At 44.9% G+C, this 22,011-nt stretch overlaps 1 protein-coding gene across 1 annotated transcript in view; it reads left to right on the top strand.

Moving 5' to 3' along the window:
* Positions 1 to 17,462: 17,462 nt before the first annotated feature.
* Positions 17,463 to 22,011, top strand: part of LOC137346219 (nuclear factor 7, brain-like) — a 28,322-nt gene continuing 23,773 nt past the window's right edge. The window contains exons 1-3 of the mRNA XM_068009643.1: positions 17,463 to 17,907; positions 17,998 to 18,093; positions 21,381 to 21,614. Coding sequence (XP_067865744.1) covers positions 17,500 to 17,907; positions 17,998 to 18,093; positions 21,381 to 21,614 — 738 coding nt within the window. The 5' untranslated portion in view covers positions 17,463 to 17,499. The remainder of the gene's footprint in view (positions 17,908 to 17,997; positions 18,094 to 21,380; positions 21,615 to 22,011) is intronic.

Consider the following 22,011-nt stretch of genomic DNA (forward strand, 5'->3'; position numbering starts at 1 on the left):
GGGGGGGTGTCAGTGTTGGGGGCAGGAGGTTGGTGTTTGGGGGGAGTTGGTGTTGGGGGGGATGTTGGTGTTGCAGGGGAAGTTGGTGCTGTGGGGGGGAAGTTGGTGTTGTGGGGGGGAAGTTGGTGTCGGGGGCGAGAAGTTGGTGTTGGGGGGGAAGTTGATGTTGAGGGGGAGGTTGGTGTTGGAAGGGGAAGGTTGGTGTTGGGGGGGACGTTGGTTTTGCGGGGGGGACGTTGGTGTTGGGGGCAGGAGTCGATGTTGGGGTGGGAGTCTGTGTTGGGGGTGGGAGTCGGTGTTGGGGGGGGAAGTTGGTGTTGGGGCGGGAGTCTGTGTTGGGGGTGGGAGTCGGTGTTGGGGGGGATGTCGTTGTTGCGGGGGCTGTCAGTGTTGGGATGGAGAAGTTGGTGTTTGGGGGAGTCGGTGTTGGGGGGGAAGTTGGTGTTGGGGCGGGAGTCCGTGTTGTGAGTTGGAGTCGGTGTTGGGGGGGTAAGTTGGTGTTGGGGCAGGAGGTTGGTGTTGAGGGGGGAGGTTGGTGTTGTGGGGGACGTTGGTTTTGCGGGGGAGAAGTTGGAGTTGGCGGCGGGAGTCAGTGTTGGGGGGGATGTCGTTGTTGCGGGGGCTGTCAGTGTTGGGATGGAGAAGTTGGTGTTTGGGGGAGTCGGTGTTGGGGGGGAAGTTGGTGTTGGGGGCAGGAGTCGGTTTGGGGGGTTGTCGTTGTTGGGAGTGGAGTCAGTGTTGGGATGGAGAAGTTGGTGTTGGGGGAGTTGGTGTTGGGGGGGAGTCAGTGTTGGGGGCGGGAGGCTGGTGTTTGGGGGGAGTCGGTGTTGGGGGGGCGAAGTTGGTGTTGGGGGTAAAGTTGGTGTTGGGGGCAGGAGTCGGTTTGGGGGGTTGTCGTTGTTGGGAGTGGAGTCAGTGTTGGGATGGAGAAGTTGGTGTTGGGGGAGTTGGTGTTGGGGGGGAGTCAGTGTTGGGGGCGGGAGGCTGGTGTTTGGGGGGAGTCGGTGTTGGGGGGGCGAAGTTGGTGTTGGGGGTAAAGTTGGTGTTGGGGGAGCTAGGTTGGTGTTGGGGGGCGAAGTTGGTGTTGGGGAGGTGGAGTAGGTGTTGGGGGTGAAGTCGATGTTGGGGGGGGAGCCGGTGTTGAGGGGGAGTCGGTGTTGGGGGGGTGTCGGTGTTTGGGGGTAGTCGATGTTTCGAGGGGAGTTGGTGTTGAGGGGGAGTCGGTGTTGGGGGGGTGAGTTGGTGTTGGGGAGTAGTTGGCAGTTGGTGTTGGGGAGCCTGTGGTTTGTGGTGCTGATGTTGGGTAGGAAAACGTTTATGTTGGCAATGCTATGTACAGAACTCTACGGCACTGTTTCACAGATGATGGCACCTCTCTCACACTTACTTCTTTCTTGTTAAAGTTTTAAAGCTTTAAGTTCTTACAAGCCATTTGTATTATTTTTTGAAGCCTTTGCAAACATCAATGATGTACAAATTTCAGCACAGCAACATTCACTTAAAGATTAATCAACCAACCTGCTAGATGTACAGATACTGAGGAAAGTGCATATTCCCGGAAGCATTTGTGGCCATTGAAAACACACATTTTTGTTTAATTTTGACTTTACTGTGATTGACTTGAAATTGCTGAATACAAGACCGTTCGGTTTCCTTTGATCACTGAATTGCACCAGTGACTGTTATATCATCCTTCGGATTTCCAAAATCTAACAAAACTCAGAAGCTGTGCCAATCAGTCCATATAGTGTTAAACAGTGACATTCACCGATTAGGAACAAAGGAACAGGAGTCGGCCATTCAGCCCTCCGAGACTGTTCCACCATGTGTTGCAGAACCCCCACCTGCCAAGAATGAGGCATATTGATTTTGTTATGTGAACATTGATTTTAAACTGTTACTGAAGTGAAGAAAGAACTGATTATAAAATATTTGCATATTAACAGACAGTGCCTGAAAGGACTAAGGGACGATTCCCTGCTCCAATACAATCCACAAACAGATGTGGTTAGACCAGTCAGTCACATGACTGACCTGCTTGACAACCTGGGTTTTTCTGAATTGTAGAAAAAGAGTATGAACTGAGAGACTGCAGAGTGTCTGTTTGCTCCTGGACTGAAGAAGACATCTCCTCTGTCTGCCTACTCCCATCTCTTTCTAACGGAACTGAATCCACTGAAGGCACATGAACCCCAAGAGAGAAAAGTCTCCTACAGCGAACAAGGTTAAAGAAGAATATTGGGCCCCAACGAAAAGCAAGATCTACCTACAATCAAGGACTCTACAGTGAGATCAAAGAACCGTAACAAAAACCTCCTTCAGATATTGCCTCAAACTTTTCCATTTTATTTCTTCTCTTTTCTGTCTCTATTCGCATGTGTGTATCGCGTATGCATGCTAACGTGGGCGCATCGTGCATCCATAGGCAGTAACCAAATCAGAGTTTTAAGTTTAATAAATTTCAATCTTTCTTCTTTAAACCTAGGAAAACGTGTGTGTGCTGGTTTCTTTGCCTTATAATTGTAAAACAGTGAACGAGGATTCACCAAAGGGCAGCTAAAAACACAGTGCATTTAAAATTAAACCCTGTTACAGTAGGACCAGGTGAAGGCTGAAAGGGAACTCTCGACCTCTTTCTCACCTGGTCATAACAGAAATTTGGGTACTAGCGTCCGGAATTGACCCACAGACAAACGAGTGAAATTGGAAGTGGGAAGCCAAATTATTCCCAATCAAAAAAGAGTAAGATTTCAATACAAATTTTCTTGTGATTGTGTGTGATTGAATACTAACGTGTCTGTAACTGAAGATAATAGCTCTGCAAGCCAGGGTGAAGTAACGTGGGATAAGTTAAAAGCACTGCCTATGGAGGAGTTGAGGAAAATGGCTGAGCAGAGTGGGATCACTGTCCGTGGCAAGGTTAGGAAATCTGATCTCCTAAGGCTAATGGCCAACCATTTTTCCCTTGAATCTGAAGAAGCAGAAACCGGGTTAGAAGCAGACCAAGAGAGGGTATTGTTAGCAAAGATACAATTGGAACAGAGGAAACTTGAATTTGAGGAAAGGGAAAGGGAGAAAGAGAGAGCCTTCCAGATGGAACGTGAAGAAAAAGAAAGACAGGAAAAGGAACGAGAGAGATACGAGAGAGAGAGAGAAAGAATATTCCAGAAAGAATGCGAAGAAAGAGAGCTGAAGCAGCTTGCATTAACTAGGGGGCGACAGAGTAACCCCAGTGAAAGCATGGCCAATATGGAGCAGCATAATTCAGGGCTGGGTACAGAATTGTTAAAACTAGCTCAACTAATCCCCAAATTCAATGAGGAAGATGTGGAGGAATTTTTATGTCCTTTGAGAAACTGGCAAGGCAGCTAAGATGGCCAACTGAGACCTGGCCTCTTTTTTTGCAAAGCAAACTAACCGGAAAAGCCCATTAGGTTTATTCTCTCTTGCCAGATGAGAGTTTATCAGATTATGAACTGACCAAAAATGCTATCCTTGGGGCATATGAATTAGTGCCCGAAGCCTAATGCCAAAAGTTTAGAACCCTCCAGAAGCAAGTTAATCGAACTTATCTGGAATTTGAAAGAAGTAAACAGCTGGCTTTTGACCAGTGGCTGAGAGCTCTTAAAGTACAGCTCAGCTATGAGAATCTCAGAGAAGTAATTCTGTTACAGGAATTTAAACACTCTCTCCCACTATCCATAAAGACCAATGTAGAGGAACAGCAGGTCCAGAGAGCCCGGCAAGCGGCTGTTCTGTCCAATGAGTTTGCTTTAATTTATAAGTCGCTTTCCCATGGGAAAACATTTCCTAGTCACACCCACAAATCCGAAAAGGACAAAGAATGGGAAGGTGATAGAAGCCCAAGCAGTCCTGGGAGAGAAAGGAAAGCAGGAGACACAGAGGGCCCTCCTGCAGCCAAAAAGGAAGGTGCAGTGAGCCGGAGTGAGACCCGGAGACCTGTGTGTTTCCATTGTAATAAAGCAGGGCATTGAAAAGCTGACTGCTGGAAACACTAGGGAAAACCTGTAGGGCACACCCGCTCAGTGAAGACAGGAACCTGATGGAAAGCACAGAAGAACAAGCTGTGGCTTTAACTGCAGTAAGAGTGAGACCCAGGAAGCTTACTATGACCAATGCAGGAAAAGCTAATAGGATTCCTGAAGGTTATCAGGGTTTTGTGTTCTAAGGGAAAGTAACCCCATATCCCTTGAGTGGGACAAGCAAGCCCATAGTAATTCTCAGGGATACAGGGGCCACTAGATCCCTTTTACTGGGAAAAGGCATGACCTTTTCCCCCAGAGAGTGCAGCGAACACCAGAATGGTGGTGAATGGTACTGGAGGGCAGTGTATGCCTGTACCTGTACACCGGGTGTACCTGGAGTGTGACCTACGTAATGGAAATGGTAACAATAGGGATTGCCCCTAGTTTGCCTGTAGGTAATGATCTGGCAGGGGTGAAGGTGGTAGCCCCCTCAGTAGTGAAAGAAAGACCGCAGGAGGTCAGAGAGACAGAGCAGTAGCAGGAGACGGTCTCCTGCAGAGTCCCTGAATGTGTAGTGGATCAGGCCATGATCAAACCAGCTCCCCTCGAGGAGACTGAATTGGCAATGCAGGCAGATGACCAGGTCTGTCAGTCTGAGATTTTCTTTGGAAAGTTAGGAGATCCAGAGAATGAATTAAATGGATTTTCCCTAGCTGAGACTCAGCGAGCCAACCCAGTATTGCAAGAGTTAGCATAGGCTGCCCAGTCTGAAATTGAAGCACAAGGAGTCTCTGATTGCTACTATTTAAAGAATGAGGTACTGATGAGGAACTGGAGTTCTCCTCACAGACCTGAGAGCAGGGAGTGGACAGTAGTTCACTAGTTAGTGGTGCCACAGAGGTACCGGCGAGAAATATGAAGAAGGGCCCATGAGACTACAGTGGCTGTACATGCTGGTATACGAAAGACCAAAGCCCGCATAAGACAGCAGTTTGACTGGCCAAAACTCCATAAAGATATGGTGGAGTACTGCAGGAGTTGCCAAATGTGCCAGATTGAGGAGAAACCCAAACCTAGAGTGAACCCTACACTCCTAAGTCTTGTACTGGTGTTAGGAGACCCGCCAGCAGAGGGCTGGTGAACTGTAAGGGGCCCCCGCTGAGAACAAAAGGGGACAGACAAGCCCAAGGCTGACAAAAGGTTCTAAAGGGAAGGGGGAAAAGCGACCAAAAGGGCAAGTTAAAGGAAGTCCAGGAGGAATCCTGGATGAAAACCCCTAATATCCAGTCAGCCAACCCCGAAAAATGTGAAAAACTAGACCCCACACCCTCCTACATAAATGTAGACACTAGAAGCACCGCACCAGAGTTGCTAACAGCATTTGCAGGGACCTGCAAAGACAAAGAAAGACCTCTAGATGGCAGAGAAACCATCAGGGTGATGCCTCATCTAGTCGAAGTGCCACAGGTGGGAGGTAGAGTTTGCACAAATACCTGCGGGCAGGAGTGACCCGGAGGACAATGAGGAGATTAGCAAAGACTCCTCCCCCACAGTCATAAAAAAAGCGAACCAGGCGTTCCCTGAAGTCAATTGCATGACTCAGCAAAGCAGTGAAAGAGCATTCAGGATATACCCGCCACTACTGACTCTCTTGGAAAAAATTCCAACTTAGGGCTAATTAAATCTAACTCCCCCCGCCCCCTACCCCCACCCCTTTGGCAGACCGCAGCAGGAACAAAGACCCTATGCAGTCATGGAATTGGACAAACTGAAGAAAAACTTTCCCAAAGACGCTCATATTTATTGGGATGCCAAAAAAGGGGCAATTTTAATAAGTTTTAGGATTTGTGAATGAATGAGAGAAATGCATGTTTTCTTCTGTATCATATTTTCTCTTGACCCTCTTAATGAAATACGCTTTTCTCAAATCGCATTTCATTCCGCTGGGTGTGGAGGTGTCATGCAGAACCCCCACCTGCCAAGAATGAGGCACATTGATTTTGTTATGTGAACATTGATTTTAAACTGTTACTGGAGTGAAGAAAGAACTGATTAGAAAAATCACCAGACTTGGGTGTAAAGACATTTGCATATTAACAGACAGTGCTTGAAAGGCATAAGGGACTATTCCCTGCTCCAATATAATCCACAAACAGACATGGTCAGACCAGTTAGTCACATGACTGACCTGCTTGGCAACCTGGGATTTTCTGAATTGTAGAAACAGAGTTTGAACTGAGAGACTGCAGAATGTCTGTTTGCTCCTGGACTGAAGAAGACCTCTCCTCTGTCTGCCTGCTCCCATCTCTTTCTAATGGAACTGAATCCACATGAACCCCAAGAGAGAAAAGTCTCCTACAGCGAACAAGGTTTAAGAAGAATACTGGGCCCCAACGAAAAGAAAGATCTACCTACAATCAGGGACTCTACAGTGAGCTTGAAGAGCCATAACAAACCCTCTTCAGATATTGCCTTATTATTTTATTTACTTTTCCATTTTATTTCTTCTGCTCTTTTCTGTCTCTATTTGCATGTGTGTATCGCATATGCATGCTAGTGTAGGTGTGTCATGTATCTGTAAGTGTTAATCGAATTAGAGTTTAAGTTTAATAAATTTCAATCTTTCTTCTTTAAACCTAAGAAAACCTATGTGTGTGATCATTTCTTTGCCTTATAATTGGAAAGCGGTGAACAAAGATTCACCAAGGGGGAGCTAAAAACCGTGTGTTTAAAATTAAACCCTGTTACAGTAAGACCAGGTGAAGGCTGAAAGGGAACCCTAGACTGCTTTCTCACCTGTCCATAACACACCATCATGTTTGATCTGTAGCTTGACTCCATTTACCCTCTTTGGATCTGTAACTGACAATACACTTGCCTGACAAAAATCTATCAATCTTCAGTTTTGACATTTTCAATTGACCCTCCCAGCCTCAACAGTGTTTTGGAGGAGGGAGTTCCAGATTCCAACTACCTTTTGTGTAAAGAACTCCTTGCTGACATTACCCCCTGAAAGGTCTAGCTGCAATTTTAAGGTATGGCCACTTGTTCTGGACTGTCCCCACCAGAAAAATTACTTTCTCTTTATCTACCCCAACAAATATTTTAGTCATCTTAAATTCCACAGTTAGTTCATACCTGAATCTTCTCTACTCAAGTGAATACAAGGTGAGCATATAGAACCTGTCCTAATTTTTTCATCTTTGAAGTCCCAGTATCACTCAGGTGAATCTGCACTGCACCATTTCCACACAATCATAGAATGGTTACACCACAGAAGGAGGCCAATTGACCTGTTGAGCCCATTTCGGTTCCCTGCAAAAGCAATTTAGCTAGTCTCATCTTCTCTTCACTCTTCCTGTAGCCCTGCAATTTTTTTCCTTTCAGGTGCATTTCAGATCATAGCCACTCACTGTGTATAAAAGTTTATCCTCATCTCACCTTTGGTTCTTTTTCTATTCACTTTAAATTTGTGTCCTCTGATTCTTAACCCCTCCAATAATGGGAACAGTTTATTTCTTTCTACTCTGTCTAGTGTAATGGTACAGCTGCTCAAGACAAAGACCCCAATCAAAATATAAGATTCTGATTGCGATGTGAGAAACGCACTGTCAATTCAGTCCCGCCACCCCACAGGTCACATAACATATATCTTTAAACTTTCCAAATCAAAGAAAGCCACAGCCGAATTGAACACTCTAGTAACCCCCGAATGATGCGAACCAAACCAGGTATCTTTAGATTAACAAATTAACTGTTTATTAGACAAAAAAAATCCTAAACACTACTAAGATAAAACAGTATTTAAAAATAGGAATAACTATAAAGTCCTTTCAGATCTACGCTTCCTGACGAAACAGTCCTCTGATTCAAAGTCCACTCGCAATCTTCCAGGGTCCGATGAGGAATTCGGGAATCCAGTCCAACATCCGTAGCTTCAAACTCCTCTTCCTTTCAGCAATGACCACAGCAGATCAACAATTCGCAACCACTTTCAAAAGAATCAATCTGGCTTAACTTTTAGAATTTTGAGGGATAAAAATAATCAGTTTAAATTCACTTCCTTCCGTTTAAATTGACTGAGAGATCTCTTCAGTGCATGCTGACCCAGCTGCGTCTGTGTTTGTGTCTCAACTGTCTCTGCAAAAGCCAGTTTTTTAGCTAATTTCAAAGTTAAATGACAACATTGTATATTCTGTCCTCTGTCTCTGAATGGTTGTATCCAGGGCAACCAAGATGCACTTTCCTTGGTAACTTCTGATCTTGCTATCTTAAAGTAGTACTAATCCATTGCTGTCTTAAAGACACACTGCATATTTCCCCCAAAAAACAGGATCATGACACTAGACCCCTCATGATTTTGACCACCTTTATCAAATCTCCTCTTCTCTCAGGAGAACAACCCCAGCTTCTCCAATCTATCCCCGTAATTGAAGTCCAACTAAAACCATTCTCATAAATCTTTTCTACACTCTCTCCAAAACCTTTACATCCTTCATAAAGTGCGAAGTCCAAAATTGGGCACAGTACTCCAGTTGAAGCTAAACTAGTGTTTTATAAAGGTTCTTCATAATGTCTTTGCTTTTGTCCTCTTTGCCTCTATTTATAAAGCCCAGGATCATGGATGCCTTTTAATCACTTTCTCAACCTGTCTGTCACCTTCAACAATTTGTGCATGTATACCCACAAGTCTGTCTGTTCTTGCATTCCTTTTAGAATTGTACCCTTTAGTTTATATTGTCTCTCCTCTTTCTTCCTCCCAAAATGTATTACTTCATACTTCTTTTCATTAAATTTAATCAGCCAGTTGTTTGCTCATTACACCAGCCTGTCTATGTCCTCTTGAAGTCTATCACTATCCTCTACACAGGTCACAATACTTCAAAGCCATGTGTCATCTGCAAATTTCAAAACTGTGCCCTGTACACCCAAGTCTAGGTCATGAATATAGATCAAGAAAAGCAGTGGTCCGAACATCTGCCTGTGAGGAACACCACTGTATGCCTTCCTCCAATCTGAAAATCAACCATTTACCACTACTCTGTTTCCTATCACTCAGCTAACATTGTATCCATGCTGCCACTGTCCCTTTTATTCCCTAGACTTCAACTTTGGTAGCAAGCCTAGAATGTGGCACCTTATCAAATGCCTTTTGGAAGTCCATATACACCACATCAACCTTTATAACCCTCACTGTTACCTCATCAAAAAACTCAATCAAGCTAGTTCAACATGATTTGCCTTTACCAAGTCAATGCTGGCTTTCCTTAATTAATCCACAATTGTCCAAGTGACTATTCATTTTTGTCCCAGATTATCGTTTCTAAAAGCTTTCCCACCACCCAAGGTTAAACTGAATGGTCTGTAGTTGCTGGGTTTATCCTTACACTCTTCTTATTTTGAACAAGGGTGTAACATTTGCAATTCTCCAGTCCTCTGGCACCACCCCGTATCTAAGGAGGATTGGAAGATTATGGCTAGTGCCTCCGCAACTCCTCAGCAGCCCCGGATGCATCCCATCCAATCATAGAGTCATAGGGTCATACAGCATAGAAACAGGCCCTTCGGCCCAACACGACTCCTGGTGACTCATCAAAAATCACATTTGACTGCGAGCTGAGAAAGTTATTCTAACCTCAGATGGATTAGTATTTTATGCATTCCCAGGATATGGGCATTGTGGGCAAGGGCATTTATTGCCCAATCAAGCCTGGAATTCCCTACCAAACAGCATCAATATGATTGGTCAAATGCCCGCCTTCTGTTCTGTATGATTCTATGATTGAATTTACTGTTTGCTTCCTTTTCCCCCGCGTCCCAGACCCAAAGGAGCAGTGCCAAGACCAGGGCTGGTGTGAGCAGCTGTATACTGTCAACATTTCTCTAAAATTCAACATTTCCATCGCTTTCTAAAAATTTTCTTTGGTTTCATTATTGCTGAAATGTGTGATGATCTTTAAACGAAACTACTCAATGTTTAGCAATAGCACATGTATCCTGCATTATAGTACAGGACAGCTGAGGGGAGTACTCTCCATCTACCCTTTGTAAAAATGGGAGTAACTGCAATGATAGCATTTTTAAATATAAATGATAAACAAATGAATAAATGGATGGCTATTATTTTGAAGTTAACACAGAAACAAGTTGTGTTTAATGTAAGGCCTGTCAAATTAATTTACTTCAGAGGTTTTTATCTTGTTTGTCATACACACTGGTTTAAAATCAAAATTTGTGCTTGATCTGTGGTAAATATGTAAAACGGGCTCTGTGACAGGTTTAAAAAGCAGATTTAGAAATTTCATCGCATTGAACAGATACATCACCCTGTGGCTAAGAACTAAGGAAAAAAATCACATTAAAGATTTACCTACGCTAGGTTCATTTGGAGTAAATTGTTTTGCAGTGTACTCGACAGATAATTGTAGTGGGTCTGGTTGTCAGAAACACACACCAGGATCTGCACAATTGAAGGGAAAGGGATAAGGTCATTGAGGATTTAATGGAGGGCAGTCACCAGCTGTAGGAAGCAAACACCAGCATCATAGTAGTCAGGTACAAAAAAAATCTAAAGACTAATGAAATGTTAGCCTTTATATCTAGAGGGCTAGAATTATAAAGGGGAGTTTTTCTACAGTTATACAAAGCCCTAGTTAGACCCATATCTGGAGTACGGTATCTAGTTCTGGGCACCAAACCTTAAAAAGAATAGACTGGCCTTGGAAGGAGTACAGCACAGATTCACCACAAACACAGAAAGATTTACGGCAGAAAAAGAGGCCATTTGACCCATTGTGTCCGTCAACTGAAAAATTGCTATACAGTCTAATTCCACCTTCCAGTTCTTGGTCCTTAGTCTTGTATGTTACAATACCTCAAGTGCACATTCAAGTGATATTTAGATGAATTAAGTGTTTCTGCCTCTACCACCCCTTCAGGCAGTGAGTTCCAGACCCCCACCAGGCTCTGGATGAAAAAATTACTCCTCAACTCCCCTCTAATCCTTCCACCAATTACTTTAAATCTATGCCCCCTAGTTATTGATGTCACTGCTTTTGAAAATAGGTCTGTCCTATCTACTCTAGCTAGGACGCTCATCATTTTACAAACATCAATTCAATCTCCCATCAGCCTCCTCTGTTCCAAAGGAAATAAAGGCAGACTATCCAATACTACCTCATAGCTAAAATTCTCCATTCCTGGCAACATCCTTGTAAATTTCTTCTGTACTTTCTCTAGTGTGATCACATTCTGTAGTGCGGTGACCAGAACTGTACACAGTACTCTAGCTGCAATCTAATTAGTATTTAATACAGTTCTAGCATAACCACCCTGCTCTTATACTCAGGTCTCAGCTAATAAAGGAAAGTATCCCATATGCCTTCTTAACCTCCTTATCTACATGTCCTGCTACTTTCATCGATCTGCAGACATATGCCCCAAGGTCCCTCCGTTCCTCTATACTTTCTGGAATCCTACTATTTATTGTGTATTCCTTGCCTTGTTTGTCCTCCCCAAATACATTACCTCAAACTTCTCTGGATTTAATTCCATTTGCCAGTTTTCTGCCCACCTGACCCGTCAACTGATATGTTGCTGCAATCTACAGCTTTCTTCCTATCAACAGCAACAACATAGGATTATTTTCATTAGAAAGACGGAGGTTGAGGGGGGACCTGATTGAGGCGTACAAAATCATGAGAGGTGGATAGCAAGAAGCTTTTTCCCAGAGTGGGGTCACGAGTTCAAAGTGAGAGGGGAAAAGTTTAGGGGGGATATGCGTGGAAAGTTCTTTACGCAGAGGGTGGTGGGTGCCTGGAACGCGTTTCCAGAGGAGGTGGTAAACGCGGGCACGATAGCGTCTTTTAAGATGTATCTAGACAGATACATGAATGGGCAGGAAGCAAAGAGATACAGACCCTTAGAAAATAGGCGACAGGTTTAGATAGAGGATCTGGATCGGCGCAGGCTTGGAGGGCCGAAGGGCCTGTTCCTGTGCTGTAATTTTCTTTGTTCTTTGTTCTTTGTTCTTTGTTCTTAGAGGGGATGTGCGAGGCAAGTTCTTTACACAGAGGTTGGTGAGTGCCTGCAACTTGCTGCTGGGTGAGACGGTGGAAGCAGGTACGATAATGACCTTTAAGAGGTATCTTGTCATATACATGAATAGGATGGGAATAGAGGGATACGGTCCCCGGAAGTGCAGAAGGTTTTAGTTTAGGCAAGCATCAAGATCGGCGCAGGCTTGGAGGGCCGAATGGCCTGTTCCTGTGCTGTACTGTTCTTTGTTCTTTGTTCTTTGTTTGTTCTTTGTTCTTTGTATGGCCAATTTCCATATCATCCACAAACTTCTTAATCATGCCACGTACATTTAAGTCTAAATCATTGATATATATATATATATATATCTATATATATACCACAAACAGCAAGGGATTCAATACTGAGCCCTAAGGAACCCACTGGAAACAGCCTTTGAGTTACAAAAACACCCTTTGCTTTCTGCCACTGAGCCTATTTTGGATCCAACATGCTACTTTCCCTTGGATCCAATGAGCTATTAATTTAATCAGTCTGCCATCTGGGACCTTTTCAACAGCCTTGCTAAAATCCATGCAATCTACATCAAACCTGAATGTCACCAGGGTGCCAAGAGTTAGATTATGAAGCAAAATTGCATTAACTAGGCTTGTTTGTACTCCTTGTACAAATGGACCGCTGGGTTGAGCACTACTTAGAACTGTACTCCAGGGAGAATGTTGTCACTGAGACTGCCCTCAATGCAGCCCAGCCTCTACCAGTCATGGATGAGCTGGACATACAGCCAACCAAATCAGAACTCAGTGATGCCATTGATTCTCTAGCCAGTGGAAAAGCCCCTGGGAAGGACAGCATTACCCCTGAAATAATCAAGAGTGCCAAGCCTGTTATACTCTCAGCACTACATGAACTGCTATGCCTGTGCTGGGACGAGGGAGCAGTACCCCAGGACATGCGCGATGCCAATATCATCACCCTCTATAAAAACAAAGGTGACCGCGGTGACTGCAACAACTCCTGTGGAATCTCCCTGCTCAGCATAGTGGGGAAAGTCTTTGCTTGAGTCGCTCTAAACAGGCTCCAGAAGCTGGCCGAGCGCGTCTACCCTGAGGCACAATGTAGCTTTCGTGCAGAGAGATCGACCGTTGACATGCTGTTCTCCCTTCGTCAGATACAGGAGAAATGCCGTGAACAACAGATGCCCCTCTACATTGCTTTCATTGATCTCACCAAAGCCTATAACCTCATCAGCAGACGTGGTCTCTTCAGACTACTAGAAAAGACTGGATGCCCAACAAAGCTACTAAGTATCATCACCTCATTCCATGACAATATGAAAGGCACAATTCAACATGGTGGTTCCTCATCAGGGCCCTTTCCTATCCTGAGTGGCGTGAAACAGGGCTGTGTTCTCGCACCCACACTTTTTGGGATTTTCTTCTCCCTGCTGCTTTCACATGCGTTCATGTCCTCTGAAAAAGGAATTTTCCTCCACACAAGATCAGGGGGCAGGTTGTTCAACCTTGCCCATCTAAGAGCGAAGTCCAAAGTACGGAAAGTCCTCATCAGGGAACTCCTCTTTGCTGACGATGCTGCTTTAACATCTCACACTGAAGAGTGCCTGCAGAGTCTCATCAACAGGTTTGCGGCTGCCTGTAATGAATTTGGCCTAACCATCAGCCTCAAGAAAACGAACATCATGGGGCAGGACATCAGAAATGCTCCATCCATCAATATTGGCGACCACGCTCTGGAAGTGGTTCAAGAGTTCACCTACCTAGGCTCAACTATCACCAGTAACCTGTCTCTAGATGCAGAAATCAACAAGCGCATGGGAAAGGCTTCCACTGCTATGTCCAGACTGGCCAAGAGAGTGTGGGAAAATGGCGCACTGACACGGAACACAAAAGTCCGAGTGTACCAGGCCTGTGTCCTCAGTACCTTGCTCTATGGCAGCGAGGCCTGGACAACGTATGTCTGCCAAGAGTGACATCTCAATTCATTCCATCTTCGCTGCCTCCGGAGAATACTTGGCATCAGGTGGCAGGACCGTATCTCCAACACAGAAGTCCTCGAGGCGGCCAACATCCCCAGCTTATACACACTACTGAGTCAGCGGCGCTTGAGATGGCTTGGCCATGTGAGCCTCATGGAAGATGGCAGGATCCCCAAAGACACATTGTACAGCGAGCTCGCCACTGGTATCAGACCCACCAGCCGTCCATGTCTCTGCTTTAAAGATGTCTGCAAACGCGACATGAAATCCTGTGACATTGCTCACAAGTCGTGGGAGTCAGTTGCCAGCGTCCGCCAAAGCTGGCGGGCAGCCATAAAGGCGGGGCTAAAGTGTGGCGAGTCGAAGAGACTTAGCAGTTGGCAGGAAAAAAGACAGAAGCACAAGGGGAGAGCCAACTGTGTAACAGCCCCGACAAACAAATTTCTCTGTAGCACCTGTGGAAGTGTCTGTCACTCTAGAATTGGCCTTTATAGCCACTCCAGGCGCTGCTTCACAAACCACTGACCACCTCCAGGCGTTTATCCATTGTCTCTCGAGATAAGGAGGCCAAAGAAGACACCTCTAATATAAAAAATAAAGGAATGATTTGATTGAGGTTTTTAGGATTTTCAAAGGAATTGATAGATGAAATTTATCACCTGGTGGGGAGTCTAGGACAAAAACACATATCCTTAATACCGGAGCCAGGTTATTCAGGAGAGATATGTGGTAGAAGTGTGGAAATCTGTCCCACAAGAAGAAGATACTCACTACATGAATAATTTTAAATCTAAGACTGATACTTTTTTGCTCACCAGGAGTATAAAAGGATATGAAGCCAAGCTGGAAGAATGAAGTTAGGATACACATCAGCCATGATCTCATTGAACGGCGGAATAAGTTTGAGGGGCTGAATGTCCTACTCCTGTTTCTATGTTCCTAATTGCATGGATAATGGTGACTGCTCAGATCCAGTTGTAGGAAACACACATCAACATGATACCAAGGATAAGGGACTTCAGTTAGATAGAGAGAAAGGAGAAGCTGAGATTGTTCTCCTTAGAGCAGAGATGGTTAAGAGGAGACCCAATAGAGGTATTCAAAATTATAGGGTACTATTAGAGCATATAGGGATCAACAGTTTCCTCTGGAAAGTAGGTTTGTAGAGGCCATAGATTTAAGTAACTGGTAAAACAGAGGAGAAATAAGGAGAAATATTTTACACATGGTGCTGTTAAGATCTGGAACGCAGTTCCTGAAAGGGTGGTTATCAGATCCCATAGTAACTTTCAAAAGGAAATTAAACATGTAATTCAAGAGGATTAATTTGCAGGATTTGTTCAAAATCAAGAGGTCTGGACAGAGTAGATAAGGAGAAACTGTTCCCATGGGCAGAAGAATTGAGACTCAGAGGACACCAATTGAGACTCAGAGGTGATTGGCAAAAGAAGTAACAGCAACATGAGGCAAACTTTTTATGCAACCTGTAGTTAGGATCTGGAATGCACTGCCTGGTAGTTTGGTGGAGGCAGATTCAATGGAGGCCTTCCAAAGAGAATTGGACACTTATCTGAATATAAAATAAAAACAAGAAATGCTGGAAATACTCAGCAGGTCTGGCAGCATCTGTGGAGAGAGAAGCAGAGTTAACATTTCAGGTCAGTGACCTTTCTTCAGAACTGCCAGTTCCGATGAAGGGTCACTGACCCGAAACGTTAACTCTGCTTCTCTCTCCACAGATGCTGCCAGACCTGCTGAGTATTTCCAGCATTTCTTGTTTTTATTTCAGATTGCCAGCATCCACAGTATTTTGCTTTTATTATCTGAATATAAATATTTGCAGGGCTAGGGGAAAGGGTGGCAGAGTGGGACTCGCTGAGTTGCTCTTGCAGAGAACTGGCACAGACACGACGGGCCGAATGGCTTTCTTCTGTGTTGTAGCCATTCTATGATTATTCGCAGGGGAAAAGCTGAGGTGTGGGACTAAATTAGACAGCTCTTCTAAAGGCTCTTTCGCGGGCACGACGCGCCAATGGTCTCCTTCGGTGCTGTAAGGTTCTATTATTCTGTCAGCACAGAAAACAGCGGTAACTCAGATCAACATCTCCAGGAATAGAGAGAGAAGCTGCAGGGATTCGACTGGGAGTGACCAGCGCCAGCCGTGAGAACTGAGCACAAGAACGTTTTTCAAACTGTGAGGATGCTGCCTTCCAGGCTCTGCCCAATCCGCCCACCTCTCGCCTTCAAATTGTCCAGGCCTGAACATTACCAAAAGTGCCTTTCAATCGGAAAGTGCGCCCCGACCATGTCGAGCAACATTAACACAACTGCTGCAAAAAAAGTTACGTTAAGCATACGGCATGCTTGCCTTCATCGGTCGGGGCATAGAGTATAAAAATTGACAAGTCATGCTGCAGCTGTACAGAACTTCAATTAGGCCACACTTAGATTATTGCATGCAATTCTGGTCGCCACACTACCAGAAGGACGTGGAAGCTTTGGAGAGGGTACAGAAGAGGTTTACCAGGATGTTGCCAGGTCTGGAGGGCATTAGCTATGAGGAGAGGTTGGATAAACTCAGATTGTTTTCACTGGAACGACGGAGGTGGAGGGGCGACATGATAGAGGTTTACAAAGTTATGAGCGGCATGGACAGAGTGGATAGTCAGAAGCTTTTTCCCAGGATGGAAGAGTCAGTTACTAGGGGACATAGGTTTAAGGTGAGAGGGACAAAGTTTAGAGGGGATGTGCGAGGCAAGTTCTTTACACAGAGGGTGGTGAGCGCTTGGAACTTGCTGCCGGGGGAGGTGGTGGAAGCAGATACGATAGCGACGTTTAAGAGGCATCTTGACAAATACATGAATAGGATGGGAATAGAGGGATATGGGCCCCGGAAGTGCAGAAGGTTTTAGTTTAGGCAGGCATCAAGATCGGCACAGGCTTGGAGGGCCGAATGGCCTGTTCCTGTGTTGTACTGTTCTTTGTTCTTTGTTAAATTAATAAACTGTAACGAAAAGCATTTCAAAGTGTGAAGGATAGTGCAATTAAATATTTTAACAAATCCACAATAATTGTCACAAATAGTTTCTGACATATTCACTCTGCTGGAAAACATTTGAGATCAGAGCAATTATTTCAGCACTTTTTGAGCGTGTTTCCTGGCTCCAGACAACATTAAACTGATACACGGAGTAAATCGGTTTGTTTAATGCGGTCCTTCACTGCACAGAAAGTCAATGTGCGGTATTCGCGCAACAGGAGATTTTACTGAAAACCTACAAAAAATGCCTGGTGCAGAAACATTGTCCAGCTGCAACATCTGTTGATGGGATCCAGCTAGAGTTTAAAGGAGGAAATGAATTCCAAGTATTGCAGTGAATTGGATCGTTTCCCAGCCCAGCCGCTGGGAAACCGCTGAACCGAATGTGTTCGGATATCGAAACTGAAAGCGGTTTGAATCAGGAAGTGCTGAGTGTGAACATGACTTCCAGACAGCAGCCCGAGAGTTGGACCGAGGAGGTAACTTGTCCCATTTGTCTTGATTTCTTCACCGATCCGGTTTCACTGGAGTGTGGACACAACTTCTGCCGCTCCTGTATCACACAGTGTTGGGAAAAGGAGAGAAACTCCTGCCCGGAATGTAGAGAGGAATTTCCGGACAGAAACTTGAGGATCAGTCGGGCCTTAGCGAGTCTGGCGGAGAAAGCTCGGAAATTAAACCTGAATCCGAAAGAGAAGGAAAGTAAACTTCAGTGTGAGGAACATCAGGAAGAACTGAAGCTGTTTTGTGAAACTGACAAGAAACTGATCTGTGTGATTTGTAGAGATGCGCGGGAACACAAATCTCACAACTTCATACCGATTAAAGAAGCTGTTGAAATCTACAAGGTAAAGTGGAACAGATTTTATCACCTGATTATTTTATCATGTTTTCATAGACTCAGCCTCTCATTGTGTGATTTTCTATTAATATCCCAGGATCAGCTGAAATCTTCTTTAGAATCTCTGACAAAAAAGAAATCGGCGTTTCAAGAAATTGAATTGAAACAGATACGGAAGATTTCCGAGGTTAAGGTAAGTTCTCCCTGTGCTGATTCTCTGGGATCTCGGTTAGTTTTGTTCCATTTATCGCGGTACATGATTATTTTTCACATTCATTTGTTTGGAACAGTCGACGCCAACGTGCTATGTTGAAATGGTACTGATCACAGGCTGGAGACCTGAATTTATTTATTTTTAAAGAAATTAAAAAGGAACACATCAAAGGTGAGTTTGCTAGCAGCTTAAGATGGCCACCTAATTTGCAACACTGTATTCTCCATTCTCAAGGCCTGTGAAATGGCGAGGAAGTGTCTGCCCCCTCCTAGCAAGAATCTGTGTTCACTATGGAGAAGGACTATGTAGGTGTAGAGATCAGGGAGGGGTATTGTGATATACTTGAACATATTAGGATTGAAAGGGAGGAAGTATTAGTTGTTTTAGTGGGCTTAAAAGTGGATTGAGAGCGACGTCTCAACTCATTCCATCTTCGCTGCCTCCGGAGAATCCTTGGCATCAGGTGGCAGGACCGTATCTCCAACACAGAAGTCCTCGAGGCGGCCAACATCCCCAGCATATACACCCTACTGAGCCAGCGGCGCTTGAGATGGCTTGGCCATGAGAGCCGCATGGAAGATGGCAGAATCCCCAAGGACACATTGTACAGCGAGCTCGCCACTGGTATCAGACCCACCGGCCGTGACATGTCTCCGCTTTAACGACGTCTGCAAACGCGACATGAAGTCCTGTGACATTGATCACAAATTGTGGGAGTCAGTTGCCAGTGATCGCCAGAGCTGGCGGGCAGCCATAAAGGCGGGGCTAAAGTGTGGTGACTCGAAGAGACTTAGCAGTTGGGAGATTGGTTAAGAAGGTCCGGGGCAATTTGGCAAATTGGATCCAAAATTGGCTTGGTGGCAGGAGGCAGAGGGTAGAGGCCTGCTTAGGTCGGGAAAAAAGAACCCGATCTGAACCCGTCCAAACCACCACGGACCCGACCCGGCCCGAGTCCATCCGATTTTTGCCCCAAGCCCGATCCGACCCGAGCCCGACCCAACCATCCCTTGACTTACCTTCCGACTGGGAAGCTCCACAAAGCCACAGCGCATGCACGATGACGTCAACGTGACATCACTCGCTCACTGTGCAGACTCAGTTTCGTCTCAGACTCCCAGCTCAGATAAGTTTTTAAAAATGTTAATACTTACCAACAGAGCACTTACCGCGTGTGCCCGGCCCGACCCGACCTGACTCAACCTGGACTCGGCCCAACCCGACGTGAGCCCAAATGCCGTACCCTGACGATGGGCCTGACCCGACCCAAACCTGACACATGTCGTCGGGTCCCGTCGGATTCGGGCCAGGTAGCAGGCCTCTAGCAGAGGGAGATGGTCAAGGGTTGTTTCTGCAAATGGAAGCCTGTGATCAGTGGTGTACCGCAGGGATCGGTGCTGGGAACTTTGCTGTTTGTAGTGTACATTAATAATTTAGACATGAATATAGGAGACATGATCAGTAAGTTCGCAGATGGCACAAAAATTGGTCGTGTCGTAAATAGTGAGGAGGAAAACCTTAGATTACAGGGAGATATAGATGGGCTGGTAAGATGGGCAGAGCAGTGGCAAATGGAATTTAATCCTGAGAAGTGTGAGGTGATGCATTTTGGGAGGACTAATAAAGCAAGGAAATATACAATGGATGGTAGGACCCTTGGAAGTACAGAAGGTCAGAGGGACCTTGGCGTTCTTGTCCATAGATAACTGAAGGCAGCAGCATAGGTAGATCAGGTGGTTAAGAAGGATATGGGATACTTGCCTTTATTAGCCGAGGCATAGAAGAAAAGAACAAAGAGGTTATGATGTAGCTGTATAAAACATTGGTTAGGCCACAGCTGGAGTACTGTGTACAGTTCTGGGCACCACATTATCGGAAGGATGTGATTGGACGGAGAGGGTGCAGAGGAGATTCACCAGGATGTTACCTGCGCTGGAGCATTTCAGTTATGAGGAGAGACTGAAAAGGCTAGGGTTGTTTTCCTTAGAGCAGAGAAGGCTGAGGGAGGACTTGGTTGAGGTTTACAAAATTATGAGGGGCATTGATAGGTCAGATAGGAAGAAATATTTTCCCTTAGCAGAGGGGTCAATAACCAGGGGACATAGATTTAAGGTAAGGAGCAGAAGGTTTAGAGGGGATTTGAGGAAAAATATTTTCACTCAGAGGGTGGTTAGAATCTGGAATGCACTGCTTGAAGAGGTGGTAGAGACAGGAACCCTCACAACATTTAAGAAGTATTTAGATGAACACTTGAAACGCCATAACATACAGGCCAAGTGCTGGAAAATGGGATTCGGATAATTAGGTGCTGATGGCCGGCATAGACACGATGAGCCAAAGGGCCTGTTTCTGTGCTGTATAACTCTATGGCTAACCAAGTCCTGGGAAATTTAAGGGAACTGCCTGTTTCCGTTAGCAAGGCATCAAGACTATCACTTAAACAATGGGACCCTGGTTGTGAGAAATAAATCCCTGGGGGGTGGGGGGGGGGGGGCGATGGTGGGGAGGGGGTTGGGGGCTGGTCTCTCCATATAATAAAAGCAAAATACTGCAGATGCTGGAAATCTGAAATAAAAACAGTGCTGGAAATAACTCAGCAGGTCTGGCAGCATCTGTGGAAAGAGAAGCAGAGTTAACATTTCAGGTCTGTGACTTTTTCATCAAAGAATTGAGAATGGAGGTCCCATTCCAGCTTGCAAGCTTTGAACCCTGCCTGCTGACTGATCACCTCTGCATAATCCCGACTGCAACCAGAGACCCCTTGGAGGAAATCATCCACATCACTGTCTCCAAGAGACCCAACGAATCAGCCATCCATCTCTTCAAACTGGAGCCTCAGGACCACCAAATCCAGCTAGAAGCTAGCTGAATCACCAAACTCCACAGACTGTATACCCATTTTTTCTATGGACTCTAACTTGACCAATTTACCCTTTCCCACTCTGTAACCTATTTGTGTGCGTGAGAACCTCTAGTGTGTGTTTGTGAAAGTTGGAGTGTATTTATTATTTTACTTAGATCGGTTTAAGTATAATAAAGCTAACCTCTTTCTAAATTCCAGAATACCTGTCTGCTTGGTGTTTTTATGATCATAGCATACTAATAATCAAATACCCACTGAATTGGCAAGTATATCCACTTTATAAAGGAATTAAACCTATTGTGGTCAAACAAGGAGAGGGAAAAGAGGGAAGGCCTTCCACCCCTTCTCACCTGGCTGTAACACCTTTATCACAGTACATGATTATTTTTCACATTTCATTTGGTAGAAACAGTCGAGCAGTCTGCAAACCCACATCACATCCGAGTTTGCTAAAATGCATCAGATTCTCACTGAGAAAGAGCAGCGTTTAATCAGAGATCTCAGGGAACAAGAGGAGAGGATTCTCGATACAATGGAGAAAAACCTTCGAGAAATTCAAAAGAATTTAAATTCCGTTGAGGAGGAGCTTTCAAAGTTGCAGAAACAGATGGAACAACAAGACGGGCTGATATTTCTGAAGGTGAGGATTATAATGCGGCTTAGTACAGTGAAACTTCACAGTCACAAAATAATTGATAACCTTGAAATAAATGCAATCTTTTCTGAAAAACTCAGAACATGTTTTGTATATTCCCGGTCTGTGTGCTATTGTGACTGAATTAATTGGCTCCCACACTGTTCGCAAAATCCAGGGAATACTTGCAAACTCCCAGGTATGAGTTGCCCTAACCTTGACACTCAGCATATAATTATTATCTGTATTGCCCAATATTAATATTCTCCGGAACTCTCATTGCATTCCAGTTTATTGTTCAGTTTTGAGACTGTGTGGCTGTGTATGGTATGGTTGGTGAGAGTCACTGGGAGGAAATGTAACCTCATAAAATGGGCGGGTTTGGGTCGGGTGGGTGTCTACA

This window comes from Heterodontus francisci, chromosome 29 (assembly GCF_036365525.1).
Source record: "Heterodontus francisci isolate sHetFra1 chromosome 29, sHetFra1.hap1, whole genome shotgun sequence".
In the NCBI taxonomy this organism is placed as follows: Eukaryota; Metazoa; Chordata; class Chondrichthyes; order Heterodontiformes; family Heterodontidae; genus Heterodontus; species Heterodontus francisci.